Genomic DNA, 21,108 nt, shown 5'->3' with positions numbered 1-21,108 from the left:
CCAAGAATGTGAGTGATGCCTCCTATACTAGATTACCTGTTTTTACTAAAAGATTGACTAGTGACATCCACAAATATACGGTATGCGTAACACTTTTAGGAAAAAAAACATTGAAAAAAAAATTATTTTGATTTACACCATTAAGGTGATTGTATTAATGCATGTACTCTAATATTATGCTTGATAATTCTATTCTTGGCTTTGATAATATTTACTAAGATTGTAAGCCAGTTGGAATATACTGACAGCTCGTATTGTGGCTGTATATTTGGTCATCTTCTAACAACATACTAAAAGCATGAAAACAGCCCAAGTAGTATGACTACACTAGACATTTATATAGTCTCTGGGCTGTCAGATGAAATGTTAGGATTTGGCCATATATATCCAGCCTCAATCTTACTGGTGGAAAACCATTTTCTCCAATCCTTCAATGAATCGTACCCAGGGTTGAACTGGAAGTCATCAGGCCTCTGAGCAATAAGGGTAATGGCCCTTTAACCACCTATCCAAACATGATACCTTGAGGCAAGGTCATTTACAATGTGCCGCATAGCCAACATACCAGATAGCTTGTCCACTGCTTGATAGTGGCGAAGAAAGCAATACCCGAATGCTGGAACGGTCACTCCAAGTCTGTTTGCACTTTAACCCCTTAAGGACACAGCCTAGTTTTGGCCTTAATGCTCAAAGCCCATTTTTCAAATCTGACATATTTCACTTTATGTGGTAATAACGTCGGAATGCTTAAACCTACCCAAGCGATTCTGAGATTGTTTTCTCGTGACACATTGGGCTTCATGTTCGTGGTAAAATTTGGTCGATATATTCAGTGTTTATTGGTGAAAAATTGCAAAATGTAGAGAAAATTTTGAAAAAATTGCATTTTTCAGAATTTAAATGCATCTGCTTGTAAAACAGACGGTTATACCACCCAAAATAGTTACTAGTTCACATTTCCCATATGTCTACTTTAGATTGGCATCGTTTTTTGAACATCCTTTTATTTTTCTTGGACGTTACAAGGCTTAGAACATAAACAGCAATTTCTCATATTTTTAAGAAAATTTCAAAAGCTTTTTTTTTAAGGTACCTCTTGAGTTCTGAAGTGGCTTTGAGGGGCCTATGTATTAGAAACCCTGATAAAACACCCCATTTTAAAAACTAGACTCGTCAAAGTATTCAAAACAGCATTTAGAAAGTTTTTTTTTAACCCTTCAGGCATTTCACAGGAATTAAAGCAAAGTGGAGGTGAAATTTGCAAATTTCATTTTTCTTGCTGAATTTCAATTTTATTCATTTTTTTTCTGTAACACAGAAGGTTTTACCAGAGAAACACTATTAAATATGTATTGTCCAGATTCTGCAGTTTTTAGAAATGTCCCACATGTGGCCCTAGTGCGGTAATGGACTGAAGCACCGGCCTCCGAAGCAAAGGCGCACCTAGTGGATTTTGAGGCCTCTTTTTTATTAGGCACCATGTCCGGTTTGAAGAGGTCTTGTGGTGCCAAAACATTGGGAACCCCCCAAAAGTGACCCCAATTTGGAAACTAGACCCCTTGAGGAATCCATTGCAGTTTTCATGTCATGCATGCGGCTTTTTGATCAGTTTTTATTCTATTTTTAGGTGGCGTGGTGACTAAAAAACAGCAATTCTACTATTGTTGTTTTATTGTTTTTTTTTTACAGCGTTCACCGTGCGCTATAAATGACACATTCACTTTATTCTGCGGGGCGATACGATTACGGCGATACCAGATGTTTATAGTTTTTTTTATGTCTTATGGCGTTTGCACAATAAAATACGTTTTGTAAAAAATCATTTACTTTTTGTGTTACCTTATTCTAAGAGCCATAACTTTTTTATTTTTCAATCAATAAAGCCGTGAGAGGACTTATTTTTTGCTTCACGAACTGTAGTTTCGATCAGTACCATTTTTCGGTACATGCGACTTTTTGATCTCTTTTTATTCCATTTTTTGGGAGGTGAAGTGACCAAACAATTTTGATTGTGGTACGGTTTATTATTATTTTCTTTTACGGCATTCACCGTGCGGGATAAATAACGAAATAATTTTGGAGTTCAGGCCGTTACGGACGCGGCGATACCAATTATGTATAGTTTATTTGTTTGTTTATATATTTTTATTAATAATAAAGGACTGATAAGGGAAAAGGGGATTTTTACTTTTAATACTTTTAAATCTTTTATTTTCTTATTTTTACACATCTTTTTTTAACTTTTTTTTAACTTTATTACTTTGTCCCACTAGGGGACTTGAGGGCAGGAGGCCCTGATCGCTATTCTAATACACTGCACTACATGCGTAGTGCAGTGTATTAGAACTGTCAGCTACTCACTGACAGCAAGCATAGTGGGTCCTGACGTTGTCAGGACCCACTAGGCTTCCGTCTATGGCATAGCCGGACGCCATTGTTTGGTGTCCGGTTGCCATAGTCCCCATCGCCGGCCGCTATCGCGTAGCAGGCCGGCGATTGCAGCTTAACCCCTAAAAAGCCGCGATCTCTATAGAACGCGGCTTTTAAGGGGTTAATCAGCGATCGGTCCCCGCTGTAGGAGCTGTGACAGCTGCTGTACGAGACAGCAGCTGTCACAGCTCCTGTATGTGTCGGGAGGACGGCCGAAACGGCCGTTACTCCCGAGACGTACTATTAGGTCATGGAGCGCGAACGATACAGCTGCCATGACCTAATAGTACGTCCAGGAGCGGGAAGGGGTTAAGCCAGCAATCCAATATCAAATAACTAAAGCTGTCTCAAAGCTGTCTCAAAGCTGTCTCAAAGCTTGATTGATCTATAGTATATATTTGTGAATCTCATATATATATATATATATATATAGAAAATAAATTACTTAAAATATACACATATATAATAACAGTGAGAAAATCTTAATATGTAATGCTAAGCAAAGCTGAATAAACATATTCTACTCACTTTAATGTTTCTGACATGAAAAAACTTTGTTGAACATTATCGTGGTTGGGATTTGTGGTGTACACGTCTCTTATGCCTGAAAATCCGCTTTCTATTCTGCAATATGTGTCCAAGGCCTGAATGGAGGGGAACAGTAAGTTATACAAAATTAAAAATCAAAAGGTTTTGTGATAACAAAGCAAAATATTATATATGTTCTTCTCATAAAAATTACTGAAGCAAGTGACAGCAATCTTTTTTTCTTCTACTGACGTCAGCCATGCAATAGTCAGGGTGAGAACGAGAACATACCATTAGAAAACAATCCTGCCAATCAAAAGCTTTTTAGTATTACAATGACATTTCTCAGCATGTTGGAAAAATATCTGCTATTAACCAATTGTTGACTATTCTCATACACTAGGAAAAGATCAGACCCAGCACTATGGAGGGGTCTGAGTGCTGGAAGTGGAAGGAGCTCTACCAACCCTAGGGTCAGTAAAAGATCTATTACCGTAGACATCGATTTTTGACTGCAGATCCAAGTGGTTTTGTCAGGAAATGTCAACAACCTCATGTCTTTGGTACCTAGTCAATGGTCCCCTTATATTTACTGAAGGGGAAAATAAGAATGACATGTTGGTTATCACTCTCTCTCTCTCTCTGTTGACATAAACATGCATGCTCAGCCAATTTGAGCATGCATGTTTATGGAAAAGTCAGGCAGTTGTTTAATAGACAGTTATCGCAAATCTATGGCCAACATTAGTATCAGTTCTAGTATATATCAAATTATATTAACGGTATCCACAATTGATAATCATTGTCTCAGAAAGATGAGCATGAGATAGGTAGGGTGAGATTGTTTGCTGGCTGCAGTGGAGATGGCCTTCAAAGGCTCATCCAATTGGACTAAATATACTCTATGTACAAAAACATATGGAATGAGTTCTACATGTTGACAGATGTTCTGTCAGGGCATGATTACAAAATGGGGGCAACTGGAATTATGTTAACTCACTCACATCAGCAGATTGGGGAGGTCCTGCTCAGTGTGGTACAGTACCATAAAAGTAGACAATCAGCATTGCCCTTCCGTTGAGGGGCTCCGTCAGAGGTTTTGGTCGGGTTAACCCCTCAAAGGAAAAGCAAACGGAAACCTTAGCTTCTGTTTGTATCACCATTGATCTCAATTGTGACAGAAACATTGCTAAAGTTTTCTGTTTGTCACTGCTGTGACAGGGTTCCGTTGTTTTTGACAGAATCAATAGCGCAGTCGACCAAAATTGTGCATAATATTCTCAGCAAAAGAAGCTAGTTAATTACACTTGCAGACTGACTTTATTCAACATGACATTCTCCTTGCGGCCATTTCTGATGTTCTTAGTAATGATTTCTGATTTCCTGTTAATATGAATAACATCAAGGCATAGCCTTTTTTTGTAACTTGAGGCCTTTCTTCAGGCCGGTTTTTGACAAATGTGATACAGACCGATAACTGCGGTTTGTTTGAGTTTAAAGTAATATTTTCATTTAAATTCAACAAGAGGATGAGTGCAACAAAGATATGAGCGAAGGAAAATTTATATTTGTAATAGCCGGGAATGAAGAAAGAGTATGCAGTGTGTTACAAGAGATTATGTCACATACAGTAAAGAATCATTATCTGTGTTTCATGATGCAGTATTACTATGTTCCAGAGATACACATCATACAGATACCGATAAGCCTTCCCCAGCCAGTCCCAATATGAATGATCAAAGCTCTACCTGTGACTTACACTGTTGCTATTTTCCTCTATTCTTCACATTATACACATATATTCTTCAGTTTGTATATACACTGCAGCTGATGCTATTACATAAAGTAGGTACTGTATGTGCAGGCTATTTGGTAAGGTTGTGCCTCATGGAAATGGGGGGATAGAGTGCTGTACGCGCACATTTTCTGTCCTTCAGCAACAACGTTTTTGATACTTAGGTTAAGTGTGTGAATATGATAAGTGTAGTGGGTAGAAGAGCTTCTTCATAGATATGGTACCAAATCCAAGCCAAGCAGAGGCATAGTTATAGGGGGTGCAGAGGTGGCAGTTTGCACCCAGGCCTTGGTGATTGAGGGGGCTCAAAAGTCCCTCTGCCACATAACATACCACCAGTATTAAAAATTCCACATGGTAGGCTGGGGGCCCTGTTACAGATTTTGTATTGAGATCCAGGAGCTTCAAGTTATGACTTTGTTAGGCCCCCGGCTGCCATGGCAACCCATTAGCGGCCGGCCATCACGTTCAAGGGCCGCCGATGGGCAACAGAGGGTGATCCCTCACTCTGTCAAACCACTTCTGTGCCTGCACAATTACAATCACCTACATGCACAGCAGAATGTGCGAATGGTTGCCTTTCCATGCAGTGCATGTATGTGAATATGCGTTAAGGTGTTAATATCTTTCGATTTTGCATGTCTATATTAGACATTCTCATCTCATTTTGGAAATTAAAGAAGCAAGCTAACATAATGTAATCCAGAACTTATTACATGCCTTATGTTGCATTATTTTGACATATTTTTGCCATGGAAATAGAACTATTGTCATCATTCCTTACCTGTACGATCTCCCAGCCCCATTCTCTATACTTGGGGTTGTGCGTCAACCTCCACAAATACAAGTAACTTTCCACCACTTCTGGACGTAATAAGTAATATCTTTCACTCAGTCTGGTCGATGTGGCTTCAGCCCCAGTATCAAACCTGAAAACTTCAGGCCCAAGCTTAGTATCTGAAAAGTAGGAGTTAGTAGTACATTATTTGGGATTTAATAAAATGCTTTACCTATAATGCACTCCCCTCCTCAGTCTCACTGGTCCGAATATAATGCACCCACATTCCAAAATGTAAAAAACCCTTACGGTAGTTCAGTCCAGACTGTTTGCTTTTACTTATGAATCTCCAGATCAGTGCTCCTATTACATTGCTGAGAACAGTTTTTTAATATATCTTCCTTAATATTACCCTGTTACATCACATAAATTTTTTTTAGCTTTTTAGCTTAATGGCTAAAAAAAAGTCACAAAGAGCCCATATCATCATAACCCATATCACTACGTGCAAGAAGACCCTAGCCTAATGCCAATTATTGCCCATATGACTGAATACCAGTGATATGGGCAATAATATCGTATACCAGAATACAGAATATGCCCACTGTATTTCAGCACAACTTTTAAAATTATTTATTGTAACCGATCCAAATCAATATAGTCTCTTGTGGAACTCTAGCTAGGTCGCCTTGTTAGGACTCTGGCCATGACTGTCAAACTATCATTGCTTTTGTAAAGCTTAGGCACCAATAAATAAAAAAAACTGTAAAGAGGGCTGTGCAGAGGTTAAAGGGGTTGTCTCACTTTTCAAAATGCAGCTGCCAATGCGGCTACCGGCACCCCTAGCAAACAGCTGATTTTTCTGGGGAAAGCCTTGTCTAGCCAGACATTTTCTCTACAGCAATGGTTGTAGGGGGGAATGTTGTGTTACATGGCGGCCACGGCCGCATCAAGTCCGCTCTTATAGAGCAGCTTTCCGTTCTGACTCATACAGGGGGGTTCTGAGCAGGGTTCAAGGTACAGTTTTGGCTCCATTTCTTTTTGCAATGTACACCTCTGATTTTCAATATAATTCAGCTACTTGTCATATGCAGAAATATTCGGATGATTTGGTGGTGGTGGTGGTGGGGTTTATTGTCGATGATGATGATAAAGAGTACAGGGAACAGGTTGTGGAGTTTTGTGTATGATCAAAGAATAATTGTTCGGTGTTAAACATCACTAAAACACAAGAAATGATAATTGACTTAAAGAGAACCTTTCGCCTGCCCATACATGTGCAGCTGAGTGCACCATGTAAAAGGCAGGGCTGCACAAATCCTGGGGCACTTTAAATATTTTACCTATCTTCCTCCGTTATTTAGATATCGGTGCCGTTATATTTGGCGCCCGATATTTAAATAAACCCCTGAACTGTCAATGGGGCGTGTAATTGGCAAGGGGGCGTGTAACATGGCTGTGACACTGTGCAATCAGCTACGGACAGTGTCACAGCAAGAGCTGGAGAGAGGAGAGCGAGTGCGAGTATTGTCAGCCGCGCCGTAGGAGCTGTGCACACATGCGCGCACACTCTCACTCCTCAGCTCTCGGCAGACAAGGATGACAAGACTGTGTGATCTCTTGCGAGAGATCACACACTCTTGTCGTTCTTGTCTGCCGAGAGCTGAGGAGTGAGAGCGTGTGCGCGCACAGCTCCGACGCCACTGCTGACGATACTCCCGCTGCCACGGAACAGAAGAAGATTTCACATTCTTCTTCTCTTCTTTTGTTCAATGGTGGCAGCGGAGTACACAGTCTCCTCTCCATCTCATGCTGTGACACTGTTCGTAGCGGATTGGACAGTGTCACAGAGATAGTAACACGCCCCCTTGCCAATTACACGCCCCATTGACAATTCAGGGGTTTATTTAAATATCGGGCGCCAAATATAACGGCACCGATATCTAAATAACGGAGGATAGGAAGAAAATGTAAAGTGCCCCACGGTTTGTGCAGCCCTGCCTATTACATGTATACTCTGCTGCACATGTATGGGCAGGTGAAAGGTTCTCTTTAAGTAGGATGAAGAAAGATATTACTCCATTGTCAATTGCGGGGCAGGCAGTCTTGGTAGTGGATAATTACAAGTACCTTGGAGTGTACATCGATAATAAACTTGACTGGAAGCTGAACTGTGAAAGGTTGTATCGGTAATAGTCGCCTTTAGTTTTTGTGCCAACTAAGATCTTTTAATGTTTGTACAAAGATGCTAGAAATGTTTGATGTTTCAGTGGTAGCGAGTGAAATACCATTTGCTGTGGTGTGCTGGTATGGCAACGCAAGAGTAATGGATATAAATAAGGTAAATAAATTTGTTAATTAGGCGAGCAGTATTGTTGCACGCACGATTGATCCTATCAGTTTTGTGGCAAATAAACGTATTTTAAGGAAGTTTCAACTAATTGTTGTGTCCGCAGCATCCTCTATTTAATTATGCGGAATGTCGCCATTGTTCTTCTAGTAGTCGCTATATTCTGTTTAAGTGCTCATAAGACAGGTATAGGAGGTCTTTCCTGCCACCAGCTATTTCTTTGTTTAATGGTTCGGTTACTTAATTTATTATCTAATTATTTGAATGAACTTTTACTACTTGCATGCTGCTAATTAATATGTTGTTACTATGTATTTATACTATACTTGTTATGTGTATGTATTATTTGTTTAAGGAGTGTCTTGTATACATGTTGTTGGTTTTTTGTGGAGCATACTGTATGACTACTATTAATTTCCCTCTGGGGATCAATAAAGTCGTTCTTATCTTCTTCTTATCTTATCTTATATGTCCTCATTGGGCATATGTACTAGGATTGTCTTTATGATACAACTGCTTTAAAGTAAGGAGAATTTGACATGAAAAGTTTTTTTTTAGGTTGATCATATGTATATCACATACACTACAATTGTGGTCTCTTCTAATGCAAGTCATGTAAATACAGAATAGAATAGAATATGGGTCTGTAAATGTGAGGCAACTGTGCATAAACAATGTGCTGTACCAGTGCGTCCTGCAGGGCATTAATTAATGACAGATGCCACAAAGCAGGAATGCTTTAATACGTAAGCAGATAGATGGCCCAGGGCAAGGATCCTTTTAACATGCTCTAATACCCTTCATAAAAATACAATAGGAAACTGTATTTCAAAATAACGATGACCACTTTTTCCAATGACAGGAGTAAAGTACAAACAACATTATTTTTTTCAATGGATACAAATTATGTAGTGTTAAAGTTTCTTATGTTTTCTCAAAATGAAGAAGAAAATTGCACATCAATGATAGATGTTTAGGTTAATTGCCATGACAGATTCTATTACTATTAAATTTTTAATCTGGCCATAGATAATTTTTTTTTTTTATAAATCTTTATTCAAAGTTTATTACATGGTAGGAGAAGGAACACAAGTGAAGTAACAATCACATAGAAGCAGAGTAATGACAAAAGTGTCTCCCCTCTCACAGCAGTCACAGCAGTACTCTTCTTCCCTCAGTAGTCAAATAATTCTTCTAATCCCCCAGAAAAACATCAGCCCCCCTTCCCACAGCAGAGCTCCCTTCACTTGCGATAAAATAAAAAAAAGTAGCAAATTTTTGCGCAAAAAAAGAAAGAAGGTGTGCGCCAAACTTTTGGACTTTTTTTTCCACCAGGAAACTGGTGCAAATAGCATAGTTTATCTCTCCCAATATTTACAGTACTGATGTTCTAAATCGTAGACTAAGTTGACTATGTCTGCCCTACTTCCAGCAAGAGAGATTAAACAAATGACAATGTATTAAGAGATTGCACACAATACTATTCCCGATAAACCAAGTATGGTCTCTTGACAGTCTGGTTAGATTTGTGGTTTGTAAATAAATATTTTCCATGGAATCATAACCTCCAAGTGTACTAGTGGTCTATCTCTACTGGTAGACTTATGATCACATTACTAAAACAATTCCCAGAAAAATAATCATAGTCCTAAAATATATAAGAAATAAAAGAAAACAGGAGATAATTTTCCAAAACTCTATTACTGGAAGATATATACGTCCATTTTCCATGTGAAATAGAGAGCCATCCATTCAACCAGTGAATTGTACACTCCTAAGAAGCTGACAAAGAACATTTGAGATTTCAGGGATGTTTATTTTCCTTCTAAGGTTATAGAAGAATAAAAAGTAAAAAAATTCATAAAAAAACAAGACAGGAGAACATAATGCTATATACAGTCTCCTTAATATAAGTGAAGGTAAAGGACATTGTGTTGTTTTCCAGTAGAGTGTAGGGCTGTATTTAGAATAAGTCCTGCCCTGGGCTCTGTATTTGATTACATTGTAAAATAGCGAGCATGCCTCCAACCTGCTTATGCCCTGATCTCCAACACTCCTCATACATTCCAACGAAAGACATTTATGGCATATACATAGGTCCCCTATAGTTGGTTTGAAACAATGGAAAGAAGGCAGAGAGGCTATAGAGAGTTAAGGAAACCTTCAGCTGTCTACAAAAAAGAAAACATATAAGCCTAGACAGCGGGGCAGCTGCGGATATAGTGTTTTTGGACTTTGCAAAGGCATTTCACACTGTCCCTCATAGACGTCTAATGGGTAAATTAAGGACTATAGGTTTAGAAAATATAGTTTGTAATTGGATTGAGAATTGGCTGATGCTATGTAGCATTGTTCAGTCTGTGGAAGATGTTTGTAAATTGCAAGCTGATTTGAACACACTAAGTGTTTGGGCATCCACTTGGCAAATGAAGTTTAATGTAGATAAATGTAAAGTTATGCATCTGGGTACCAACAACCTGCATGCATCATATGTCCTAGGGGAGCTACACTGGGCGAGTCACTTGTTGAGAAGGATCTGGGTGTACTTGTAAATTATAAACTAAATAACAGCATGCAGTGTCAATCAGCTGCTTCTAAGGCCAGCAAGATATTGTTGTGTATTAAAAGAGGCATGGACTCGCCGGACAGGGATATAATATTTCCACTTTACAAAGCATTAGTGAGGCCTCATCTAGAATATGCAGTCCAGTTCTGGGCTCCAGTTCATAGAAAGGATGCCCTGGAGTTGGAAAAAATACAATAAAGAGCAACGAAGCTAATAAGGGGCTTGGAGAATCTAAGTTCTGAGGAAAGAATTAAACCTATTTAGCCTTGAAAAGAGACAACTAAGGGGGGACATGATTAACTTCTATAAATGTATGAATGGCACATGCAGAAAATATGGTGAAATCCTGTTTCATGTAAAACACCCTCAAAAAAGAAGGGGGCACTCCCTCCGCCTGGAGAAAAAAAGTTTCAACCTGCAGAGGCGCCAAAGCCGGGCTCCTAGCATCATAGTTATGTACGACGCTAGGAGTCCCTGCCTCGCTGCGGGACAACTGTCCCGTACTGTAATCATGTTTTCAGTAGTGTGTTCGGTCCGTGACTTGAGACCGAAATACGTTCCGTCCTTTACGGACCGAACATGCTCGTGTGAATCCAGCCAATCTCTTTTTGTAAATGTGCCATGGGCTGACTACATGGACTTTCCAGCCAATTAGCCATGGGGGCCATGCTTTTTTACATACATTGTATGCTCTCTTCTAGACCCCACAATCAGAAGTTTAGGGGCAGTGCAATTGTTGTGATTGCACCCACTAGCTTACTTTTATTAATGAATGTTAAGGGTTATTCCCACAATCTTACTCATTACTCAATGTTCCACACTCATAAATAAAGTTTTTAAATATAAACTATTGTCCATGATGCATGCTGTTCGAGATATAACCCCCCAAAGCCCCATCTTAAAAGTTTGTGTATAGCGCATTGCCCAGGGTTTTGTCCTCCTGTAGTTCCTTTTGACCCGCTTGAGCATGCGCGATACCTGCTTTTCTTCTATAGTTGGTATCCTTTTCTATTTGTGCAGTGAGACGGCACATGCCCATTGCACCGTCCTCACTGCACAGGGTGGCCATAGGCATTGTGCACCAACTGCTGTCCAGGAAGCAGCAACTCCTCTTTGTCTGCTCTGTTCGGTTGTGTGTTAGGCCAAGCAAGCGCAGAAATATCATAAAACCACTAATGATAATTTGTCTATAAAAAGCCCACAGAAATATGCAATTTTATGCCTGTACCCAGGAGAGTGCAGGGACCCTAGAGGAGGAGCAAGGTGCTTGTGGGAAATGTAGTTTTTCACACTCAAACCGCGGTCACTTTGGCAGCGCTGAAGGACCGCCCACTTCACACTGAGTCAAGGAGAAATGGGAGCCAGAACAAGAAGCAAGCAAATAGCTAGTGAGTATCTGAAAGCATGGTTGGGTTACTTTAGATAGGCTAATAGGCTACAGTTTTTAAAAAAACAAACTATTAGATTATGGGACAACCCCCTTTAATAGATGTCCAATTTTCAAGAAATCAATGTTTTCTTTAAGCTATTAATGTAGCAGGATAGATTAAAAAATATAGTTTGACATTGTTTCATTCAACCATTAATGGACGTGATAAGGATAATTCATACCTGTACGTACATAAGATTCATGGCATGTGTTGGCAATCTCTGCTGCTAATTCAATATAATGATCTTTTTTCTTGTCTAGTGCATCATTTGCTCCAAGTGCCAACATCCCTGCAGCAAAGCAAGTCAGATGTCCCATTTTATGGTCCAGGACGCCACCTCTCCACTCAGCAATGTATGTGAGACCTCCAGCAGATCTTTTGATTAGATGTGCTTCAATTGCCTGAAACAGCGTAGGAGAAAAAGAAATTCACAGGGAGCGAGAACACTTCTAGTAAGGAAAAAAATGTTGTATGGATAAAATAAAGTAACAAGGATATAATGATAACATGTTCTGTTTTTATTGATTTACGTTAGTAATAGGTTGCTAATAAATATACCATTTAATTGATTTCAGAGGCATGTTTCATTCTTTAATAGAATTATTAAGGGGTTATCTAGGATTATTTATTTTTTTCGTGGCCATTAATGTCCATTTCACTAGACAAACAAGTTTCATTTTTATTAAAATTTACATCCACTTGACATCCCCCCGGTTGATTGTGGCGACATGAAAAAAATGCGTCCACAATTCAGTCCATACAAGGTGCTTCTCTATCTCCTCTATTTACAAACATCCAAACGGAGTGTCATAATGATGGCGGCTGGGTGAAAATCACGCAGCCGCACATCCTATCTAATGACACACGGAGCTATTCAGTGCCTTTTGCGCACGCAAAACGCCGTGTTTTTTTGCGTGCGCAAAAACGCACACGCTCGTGTAAATCCCCCCTAAAACATATTTTGGGAACTCTGCTACAGAACCATGTTAAAGTACATCTGTCAGCTTGATCTGCTGCTCTAGATAAGGGCAGCAAATGACAGAAACAAAACCATTTTGTGCTGTTTGACTAACAGGAGCTCTGAAAGAATACAGCGGACTCCTAGTTATAGTCCGCTGTATTACTGAGGGAAGTGCTTTCCCTGCCGCTCTCCGCCTCACCCTCTCTGCGGTGACTGACAGGCTGCTGCGTATGCATGTATACACAGCAACCTGTCATTCACCGGCCTGACGGGTGGGGGAGTGCGCCCCTTATGAATATAGCGGACTCGTATTCTTTCAGCGTTCCTATTAGCTATGGGGTGCAACTTTTTTGTTGGTCCATTTTGGCTAATAGGAGTAAGGACCTGTAGCTGTAAAATTGTTTTCTATAAGAAATAGGCTATGAAAATTAATGATGTTCTTATAAATCCCTCTATGTTTATTACTTTGAGAAACTTTTGTGTTCTTCAATTGTTGTCTTTTATAGATTACTGAGCTAATAGTGGGTGTCCATGATAGGAATATTCTTGAATTAGCTAGAACTGAGATATTTCCGCTCTCAACGACTGCAGACATCTGTGGACAGAAATCAATGTCCATTGATTTAAAAGAATGCCCTGCAATACTTAATTCGTTTTGCAAATGTCTATAGCTCAATGTACCGACATGAACTCATTAGCAGCATTTAATGTGAACTATAAACTGATGATAATTACAATCACAATAACCTACACAAGCTCCTTCAGTATTTGTATGGACACTGGGGAAAAAAAAAGTCCCCTATTTATACGGACTGTCCAGGAATTTACAAATGGTTGGCAACCCTTGCTGACTCCAGGGCACCGGTAAACTCCAAATTAAAACACCCTTTTAGATGACTGTTGCATTACCCTGTAGAGACCATGAAGCACATAATAAGCATATTCAGAATACTAAGAAAACAAAAGTGTAAATGAATGGTCCTCTTTAACTGATTCTTGAACTTATCTCTATAAACTAATGATGTCTACTGCATTCTCCGAGCTGTTGTTGAGCTGGTATTTTTTGTAAAAAAAATGCGGATGTTGATAACCAGCACCAATACAGGCAGGAGGGAACAGGGTTCAGCATTGGCATGCTTTGAGGTGAAGTTCTCGTTTGAAGCTACTTAAAAAATTTGTTTGTGAATTGCATTCCTACCAACCTCCTAATTTGACATGATTACTGGAATCTCTGCTCTTAACCCCTGCAGCATTACGATAATATTTGGAAGGCTGAGCTTTCTCCTGCAGTCCTGTGTGCAATATACTGGCTGCCTGCATTCACTTTAAACGGACAATAACTTTTTTAACTATATATAAATAATCGAATAGTATACCTGATATATATCAACTTTATAATTTACTTGCTGTTAAAATTTCGTTTTATTCATGCAAATTTTGTTGGAAGTTACTGTTACTAGGTGTCTCCCTTCCCCGAATCTGCTGTCCACCCCACGTTGTCAAGCAACATTCGGCTCTAGCTATAAGGCAGAGTAGACGGACTGTAGGAAGTGGGGGTGTGACTCTGCCAAAGCACACGCCAGTGTCTTCACAGCCTCTTTCTCACGGCTTAGATGCGTGGTTAAACGTCCAGGATCAGAGTTATCTCCGATCCTGGCCATTACAGTAAAGTGTCAGCTGTAACATGGAGCTGACACCTGCTGGGTATAGAGGGGGCTCAGCCTGTGAGCATGCTCCATTCCCCCCCAACCCTTCCCGACCATGACGTACTGTTATATCAAATGTCAGGAAGGGGTTTTTCAAATATATAACTAAAAAAATTAAAGGGGCAGTCAAGGGATTGTCAGGGGTTTAACATATGAAAGCAATATTCAGCATTATTATAGTCCTACTACTCTCAAGTGATAATCCAATAAATTCTTTGCACCCAATAGTAAAACAAGCAAGCCAAGGTGACTCCTCAATTTTACCTTTGCACTAGTTTTGAACAATTTCCCCCATTATGTTTTTTGGCTAGCTACAAATGACCATAATAAAGACTATTATCAGATTTGGTGAAGACGTGTACTACCATAAAAATAATTCACAAAGAAGCATTTCTAGCACTATTCTTAAATAGTACCGATTTTGCTTTGGCATGTATACTTTAGACGCTTCCTATATTTAGTTACTATGGTAATAGTGTCCAAACAAAATTAAATTTACTCAAATGTAGAATATTGAATATAAATAGTGAATGCAATGTTCAGCATCCACTAGTTTGCAAACTGTAGACTCAGCTTTTTAGCATCACAAAGTATAATCCATTAGCTGTAATCACATTTTATACACAGCAATAAAAACACTGTATCTTTAGCATGAACTCTTATGGGTCATAAATAAAGCTAAATGCTAGCTAGTAGTTTTATTCTTTCTACTACTTGTTACCGCCAATGCTCATCAAATATGTCAACACAATCCGCCATGTAACTTGGAGAATGGAGCTTCCTTACTTCCATATGCATCAATTTATCAGAATGTACATCATCCATTTGGTCATTACTGAAAGCTGAAATATGTATACACCGTGTGTAACTATACATACATACATACATATATATACTGTACATACACACAATGCAGAGATTTATGATAAATCTGTCGTCCCAGCTGAGGCCCTACCCCTTTTGATAAGCCTTGGCCTTTTTTCTTGCAACTTTGGGAAAGTCCCAAAAAAATTAAAACGTTTTAAATTTGTGTCTTTTTTACGCCACTGTCTTTCGTTGGTTATCAAACTGCTATTGTTAAATGAAAGGACTTTTGGGGGACTAATAATCACTCAGCTAAATATGAACTCAATAGATGATTTTCCAAGAATATCATGGCCATTTATATTATAACTTAAAAGCAAAAGAGTATTTCTTTATTTGTTTATCAAACTAAAACAAAGGAATCATTAAACTGAAATAGCATATTAGTATTTGGTCAGATATCCACTTATTTATACGGTGTGGTCGTGTGCTACCGAAATGCCGTTTTTGGCTGCACTGTTTTTGCAAGTGAAAATACGTGTTTTTAACACGTTTCACCTGTAAAAAACACACAGCCACAAATGCATATTAAAACCAAAGAAATTGTGGTAAAATGCATGCAGTTATGTATAACGAGTTATGCTATTGCCGATACTGCTACGCTGTTTTTGTAACTCCTATCCTGTTCAATGCTATGGGAGTTATGGAAACAGCCTAGCACAGCTAAATCTGGCAACTGGTGTTAAGGGGACTATCGCTTTCGAGGTAGGTGCGGGTCCCAGATCTGGGATCTGCATCTATCAGATATTTATGGCATATGCTGTGGAAATTCCATAAATGTCTAAGATAAGAATACCCCACTAATAATGGCACCTGTGCAGCGTGCGCTACATTTATCATCAAGGTGCATGCCCTGTGAATCAGCCATAGGCTAAAAACAACCTCCTGCTTCCCACCACTGGTTTTCTTCCTCCTCCATGCTTGGTTGCCATGGCAACAGTCGACTTATTTAACGTGAAATGTCGCCTTCAGATCTCGTCGTCTGAACCCAAGGTTAGTAATTGCTGGCTGCTTTGCTGACTTTCCTGACTTCACATAGCTTTGCATTTTCTGATTCTGACTACGAACTTTGCTCCATCCTAACTTTAGCTCTTGCCTGGTCCCTTTACCTTTATGCCTGGTACCTTCCCTTTAGGACCTTAACCTTGCCCCCAATCCCCTGGCTACATCTCTGACCGTCCCTGTTAATTTTGTCCATCTCTGTCTGACTTTCTGTTGACCCTCGGCCCTCCTGACCTACACATCTGTATACATCTCCACGTACCTGTCTGACATCCCCATCAGTCCATTTGGTGACTTCCCTGCGTGGTGTGACCTTCCCAAACCTCCATTAAGGGGATAAGGGTGCAGACAGTTAGTGTCTCATAGACTCTCTGATCTGGTTAGTCAGTGACAAACCAGTTGCAGCATAAGATGTTTTGCTATATTATGAGTTCTGTAACACATTGTTTGAACAGCAATGCATTTGTAAAGGCAGCAAATAATGTAAAATGTTTTGTTGTCAAGATTGAAGTGTGAATTCACCTATTACACAATATGTGTATAAATTCCTCAGTTTGCTACTCGCCTTGTTGACAGGGCAAGCCTTATAATGGATTGTGCACTTTGTGGTACCTTCTATTATTGCACCACCCATAGCAGTGTACAAATAACCATATCAAACAGTGCCTAATTATTGTCATACACTAGACTGCCAAAATATATACCCCTAAGGCCAGCCCTGCATTGTTGATACCACTGTTTTAAGTGATAATAAATTGTTTTTAAATACTGAGGTCAGCTAAGTACAAAGATATACAGAAAAGGAGTTTACTATCGGTGAATGGCCCAAGTACATTTGCCATTATTCCTGAACACCCAGACATGTTAAACATTACAATAATAAGGCTTTGCTAATTTACTTATGATGGTACAGTTATACAGTATGTCTTACTAGTCAAATAAAGATAAGAAGAGGGAGATTAAATAATGGAGGTTCAGAAATGTAGATTATGAGCTTGAGTTTAAAGGGCTTGTCCAAAAATGTACTTTTATGTTGTATAGTCTGAATGGTTTGGTTTTGGCCAGTGGGACCTTCACCAAACCCAAGAATGAGCCACTCTCCACTAAAATTACAGAAACCTCCAAGTGAGTAGGCTTGAAATTACTGTCTGGAAAAATAACTGGTGTTCTCAGCCAGTGGAATCCTATCCATTGGACTTTTATGGTATGCCTAATGAAGTCATTAAGGACAATAATGTTAAGCCTACTCATTTATTTGTGATTCCTGGTTTCTGTCTTATTTTCCTTGCTTGCTTATATGCATGTTTCCATGTGATCTAATCTGATGACACAATGTTATAAAATAGTTTCCACCTACACTGTGTTATGTGTTTGTAATCTTGGAAATTTTCCACAAACTATTTCTGTCCCTTATTTCATTGCCTTTAAATTCATATGGTAATCGCGATGAGTGGATGAAGCCTAATGGTTACATAGATAAACCTCAGATCTGTCTTCTGCATTCATCTAAATATTAAAATTTACATTGCTAAAAAAAACAAGACAAAACATGTGTTTGATACCTCAACAGCTTCGTAGTACATGCCCTTTGCTTCATTATCTTGTTTAGCTGACATCAGCCAAGACTTGATTAAGTATTCATAGAAGCTGTCACCAAGTCCTCCAAGAGACACATGATCTATAGAAGGAGAAGCGACACGCAATTTGTACAGGAAGGATGATAAGGAAATTAATCCGACATTTCATTTGTGCACATGCAAATCTTGCCGTTAAGAACCCATGCCAAGTGGCTGGTAAATTCCGGTTTGCACTCAGTATTGTCATTTGATTGATTCATAATTAAATGGTTTTTACAATCTTTAGTTGCCCCAGCACACAGTAAATTATATTCGGTCATGTAACAAGTCAACACTTGCATGTGAAAACTGATATTTTTCTTTTTTTGTCCTTTTATATAAAAAACGATTATTTTCTGAGGATGTTGTTACTAGACGTAATATCCAAAATGAAAAAGATGTTTCATAGCTTAATTTACTAACATTGAAAGTAAATATTTGGTTAAACCGCATTTTGTTTTATATATTTTTTTCCAAAACATAGAAGAAAAGATAATCCATATAATCTTGAGCTTGTCAGATCTGTTTAGTAGGCATCATGCGAAATTGTAAAAGAAACAAAGTCTGGAATGCTATGCAAAATAGCATTTCTGACTCCTACCTGCAGAAAGGGGGTCATGTATTATCTGTGCTGCTTGTACAAAACTATGTTTTGTTGTGATGTTGCCATAAAAGTTGACATCTGTGGCATATGTTTTTTTCAATTTCAGTTCAAGAGGCAGCCTGTAGAGGTCTAGCTTTTGTTCATGTGCTTAAAGGGTTATTCCCACAATACATAGTTTTTCTACAAAGCCCAGTACCATCCTAACATGTGTAACTACACTGGCCCATGCTAAAATAAACGTACTTTGTTTCGCCTTTGTATGTATTTTACTCCACTTTCTCCTGTGTGTGCTGCCTTCTTCATATAGCAGAATGGGCGGTCCAGTTTTTATTACCACGTAAGCGCTACCAAACTACATTTCCCAGTAGCACACTGCATCTCCTCTGTGCTGCAAGCACCTCCCTCTCCGCTCCTGTGCGCTCCTGAGTTGCCACTCCCCCTAAAACTTCCTCTTCAGTATAGTGAAAATGTGAGGAGCGCACAGAGGACCATCTATGGTGGCCACATTGATATTTATTTGTATGCTTTCAAGTAAAGAATGATGTATAGATATGTCAAAAGTGTTTTCAGCATTCAGTAAAATGCATACTTGGTCCAAGGCTTCTGCAAGTCCTCTGTACACCTCCACATCACGTCTCTCCCCCTTTGAAGGAAACTGTATCACCAAGAAGTTTTGACCATCTGCTTACTTGCATTAAAGTCATGCAACAATTTAAACTGGAGGAGCTGTCAGAGCTCTTACCGATGGCTTCCCCTGCTCCTGTGCTCTGTAACATGGAAGAGTATCTTCTCTTTTGTTTAAAGGGAAGGTGTCACGAAAACATTTTTTTTTATATAATATTGCTTTTAGTATGATATTAAAATAAATTTTATTTATTTGTGTTCTTGTGTTGTACTTTTTACTTACTTTTACTTCTCTATGGGGGCTGCCATTTTTTTTCCATCTCTGTAGGTGTCGATTAACGACACATACGGAGATGGAATACGGCACATCCATCCGCATAGAGAATGCGAACGGGAGCCGTTCCATTCACTGCAGCGTACGCCGTCTGTGTGGGAACGGCGCATGCGCCGCTCCCACACAGACCAAAACTAAGCTCGTTAGCAGAGTGAAATCCGGCGCCATTTTCATGTGGACCGGAAACCGCTGCCGGACAGTCAGATGACGACTTCCGGCCTCGGCTTCCGGCAATATGTTTAAGGAAGCGAAGACGCAAGGAATAGGAGAGGAGGCGGCAGGAGCAGGTAAGTTATGTTTGTGTATGTGATGTGTGTGTATGTTCGTGTTATACTGTGTGATTACCACTGTATCTAATCTTCCTACACTGTGCATTCGCTCAGAAAATGGCGGCACACATTGTAGGAGGTTTGAAGATTCAACCCCCTCCTTCTCCTGGCACTAGCCAGAATAAGGGAGGGGGGATTGCGTGAGGACACTAGAGCGAGGGTGTCAACCCCAAATTTGCAGCATAAAGCAATGAGGTTGCTTTACCACATTGACCATTCTGCAATTTTGGGAATTGCTCCCTCTAGTGACCAGCACATGGAAATGTTATAAATTAGAATCTAATTTATAATATTTCCTGACTTGTGAAAAAATTAAAACAATGTGTAATCACTTAAATAATAATTGTTTAACTAAAAAAAATTCTAGCGACACATTCCCTTTAAAGAGCACAGGAGCAGGGGGAGACCTCTGTAGGAGTGCCTGTTAGCTCCTCCAGCTTCAACTATTACGTGACTCTAATGCAAGTTTATATTGTGCAGATGGTCAAAACGTCTTAGGGTATGTTCACACGGTTCATTTTAGGCGTATTTCGGAGTGTAAAAAGCTTGTATTATGCTCCAAAAAACACTTGATATTGACATTTTTTTTCAATGGGAAATACACTGTGTAGTTCATATTTTTACTGAATATAAAAAAGGCTGGTAAAAATACGCCTCGTAAAAAGAAGTGACATGTCACTTCTTGAAACGTTTTACAAGCTGATTTTCCATTGACACGCTTAGAAAAAAACGCCTCAAAAGGCTTCAAAATACGCTTGAAAAATGCTTCAAAAACTTTTTGAAAATCAGCTCGGAAGAACTCCTGGATTCAGAGGATGTTTTCTCTTGAAGTCAGCCTTATATTTTTCTGCCTCAAACATATGACGTGTTAACATATCCTAACTGATACAGTTTCCTTCCATGTGTAAGAGATGATAGTGAGTGGGGAGATCCTACTAAGTGGCTAAGGCAGACTGGGGAGGATTCATTGGTGTTTGAAGTGTATCTTCAGCGGTGCACATTTGGTGGCATCTGTCAGACAGCCGAGTGTCGCTTATTGGTGGCAGCAAATAGAATAAGAACTGAGAGACACTGAAGTTCGCCTGTGCTGAAGATGGGGTAGCCATGCATGCGCAGTTTCCCTGTATAGGGAAGCGACCGTGATCCCATAGATAGCATAGGAGGAGTAAGGGCTTGTCCACACACAACGGG

At 39.4% G+C, this 21,108-nt stretch overlaps 1 protein-coding gene across 1 annotated transcript in view; it reads right to left on the bottom strand.

The window, feature by feature from the left end:
* The window catches only part of LOC142742956 (mannosyl-oligosaccharide 1,2-alpha-mannosidase IA-like), a 97,332-nt gene that overhangs the window by 2,985 nt on the left and 73,239 nt on the right, over positions 1 to 21,108 (bottom strand). The window contains exons 9-12 of the mRNA XM_075853232.1: positions 17,973 to 18,088; positions 12,059 to 12,278; positions 5,538 to 5,710; positions 2,959 to 3,074 (exon numbers count right to left, since the gene is read on the bottom strand). Of these exons, the coding sequence (XP_075709347.1) occupies positions 2,959 to 3,074; positions 5,538 to 5,710; positions 12,059 to 12,278; positions 17,973 to 18,088 (625 nt within the window). The remainder of the gene's footprint in view (positions 1 to 2,958; positions 3,075 to 5,537; positions 5,711 to 12,058; positions 12,279 to 17,972; positions 18,089 to 21,108) is intronic.

The sequence above is a fragment of the Rhinoderma darwinii genome, chromosome 2 (assembly GCF_050947455.1).
Source record: "Rhinoderma darwinii isolate aRhiDar2 chromosome 2, aRhiDar2.hap1, whole genome shotgun sequence".
NCBI lineage: Eukaryota > Metazoa > Chordata > Amphibia > Anura > Rhinodermatidae > Rhinoderma > Rhinoderma darwinii.
The sequence above is the reverse complement of the archived record's forward strand: the minus strand, read 5'-3'. Positions and strand labels throughout refer to the sequence as shown.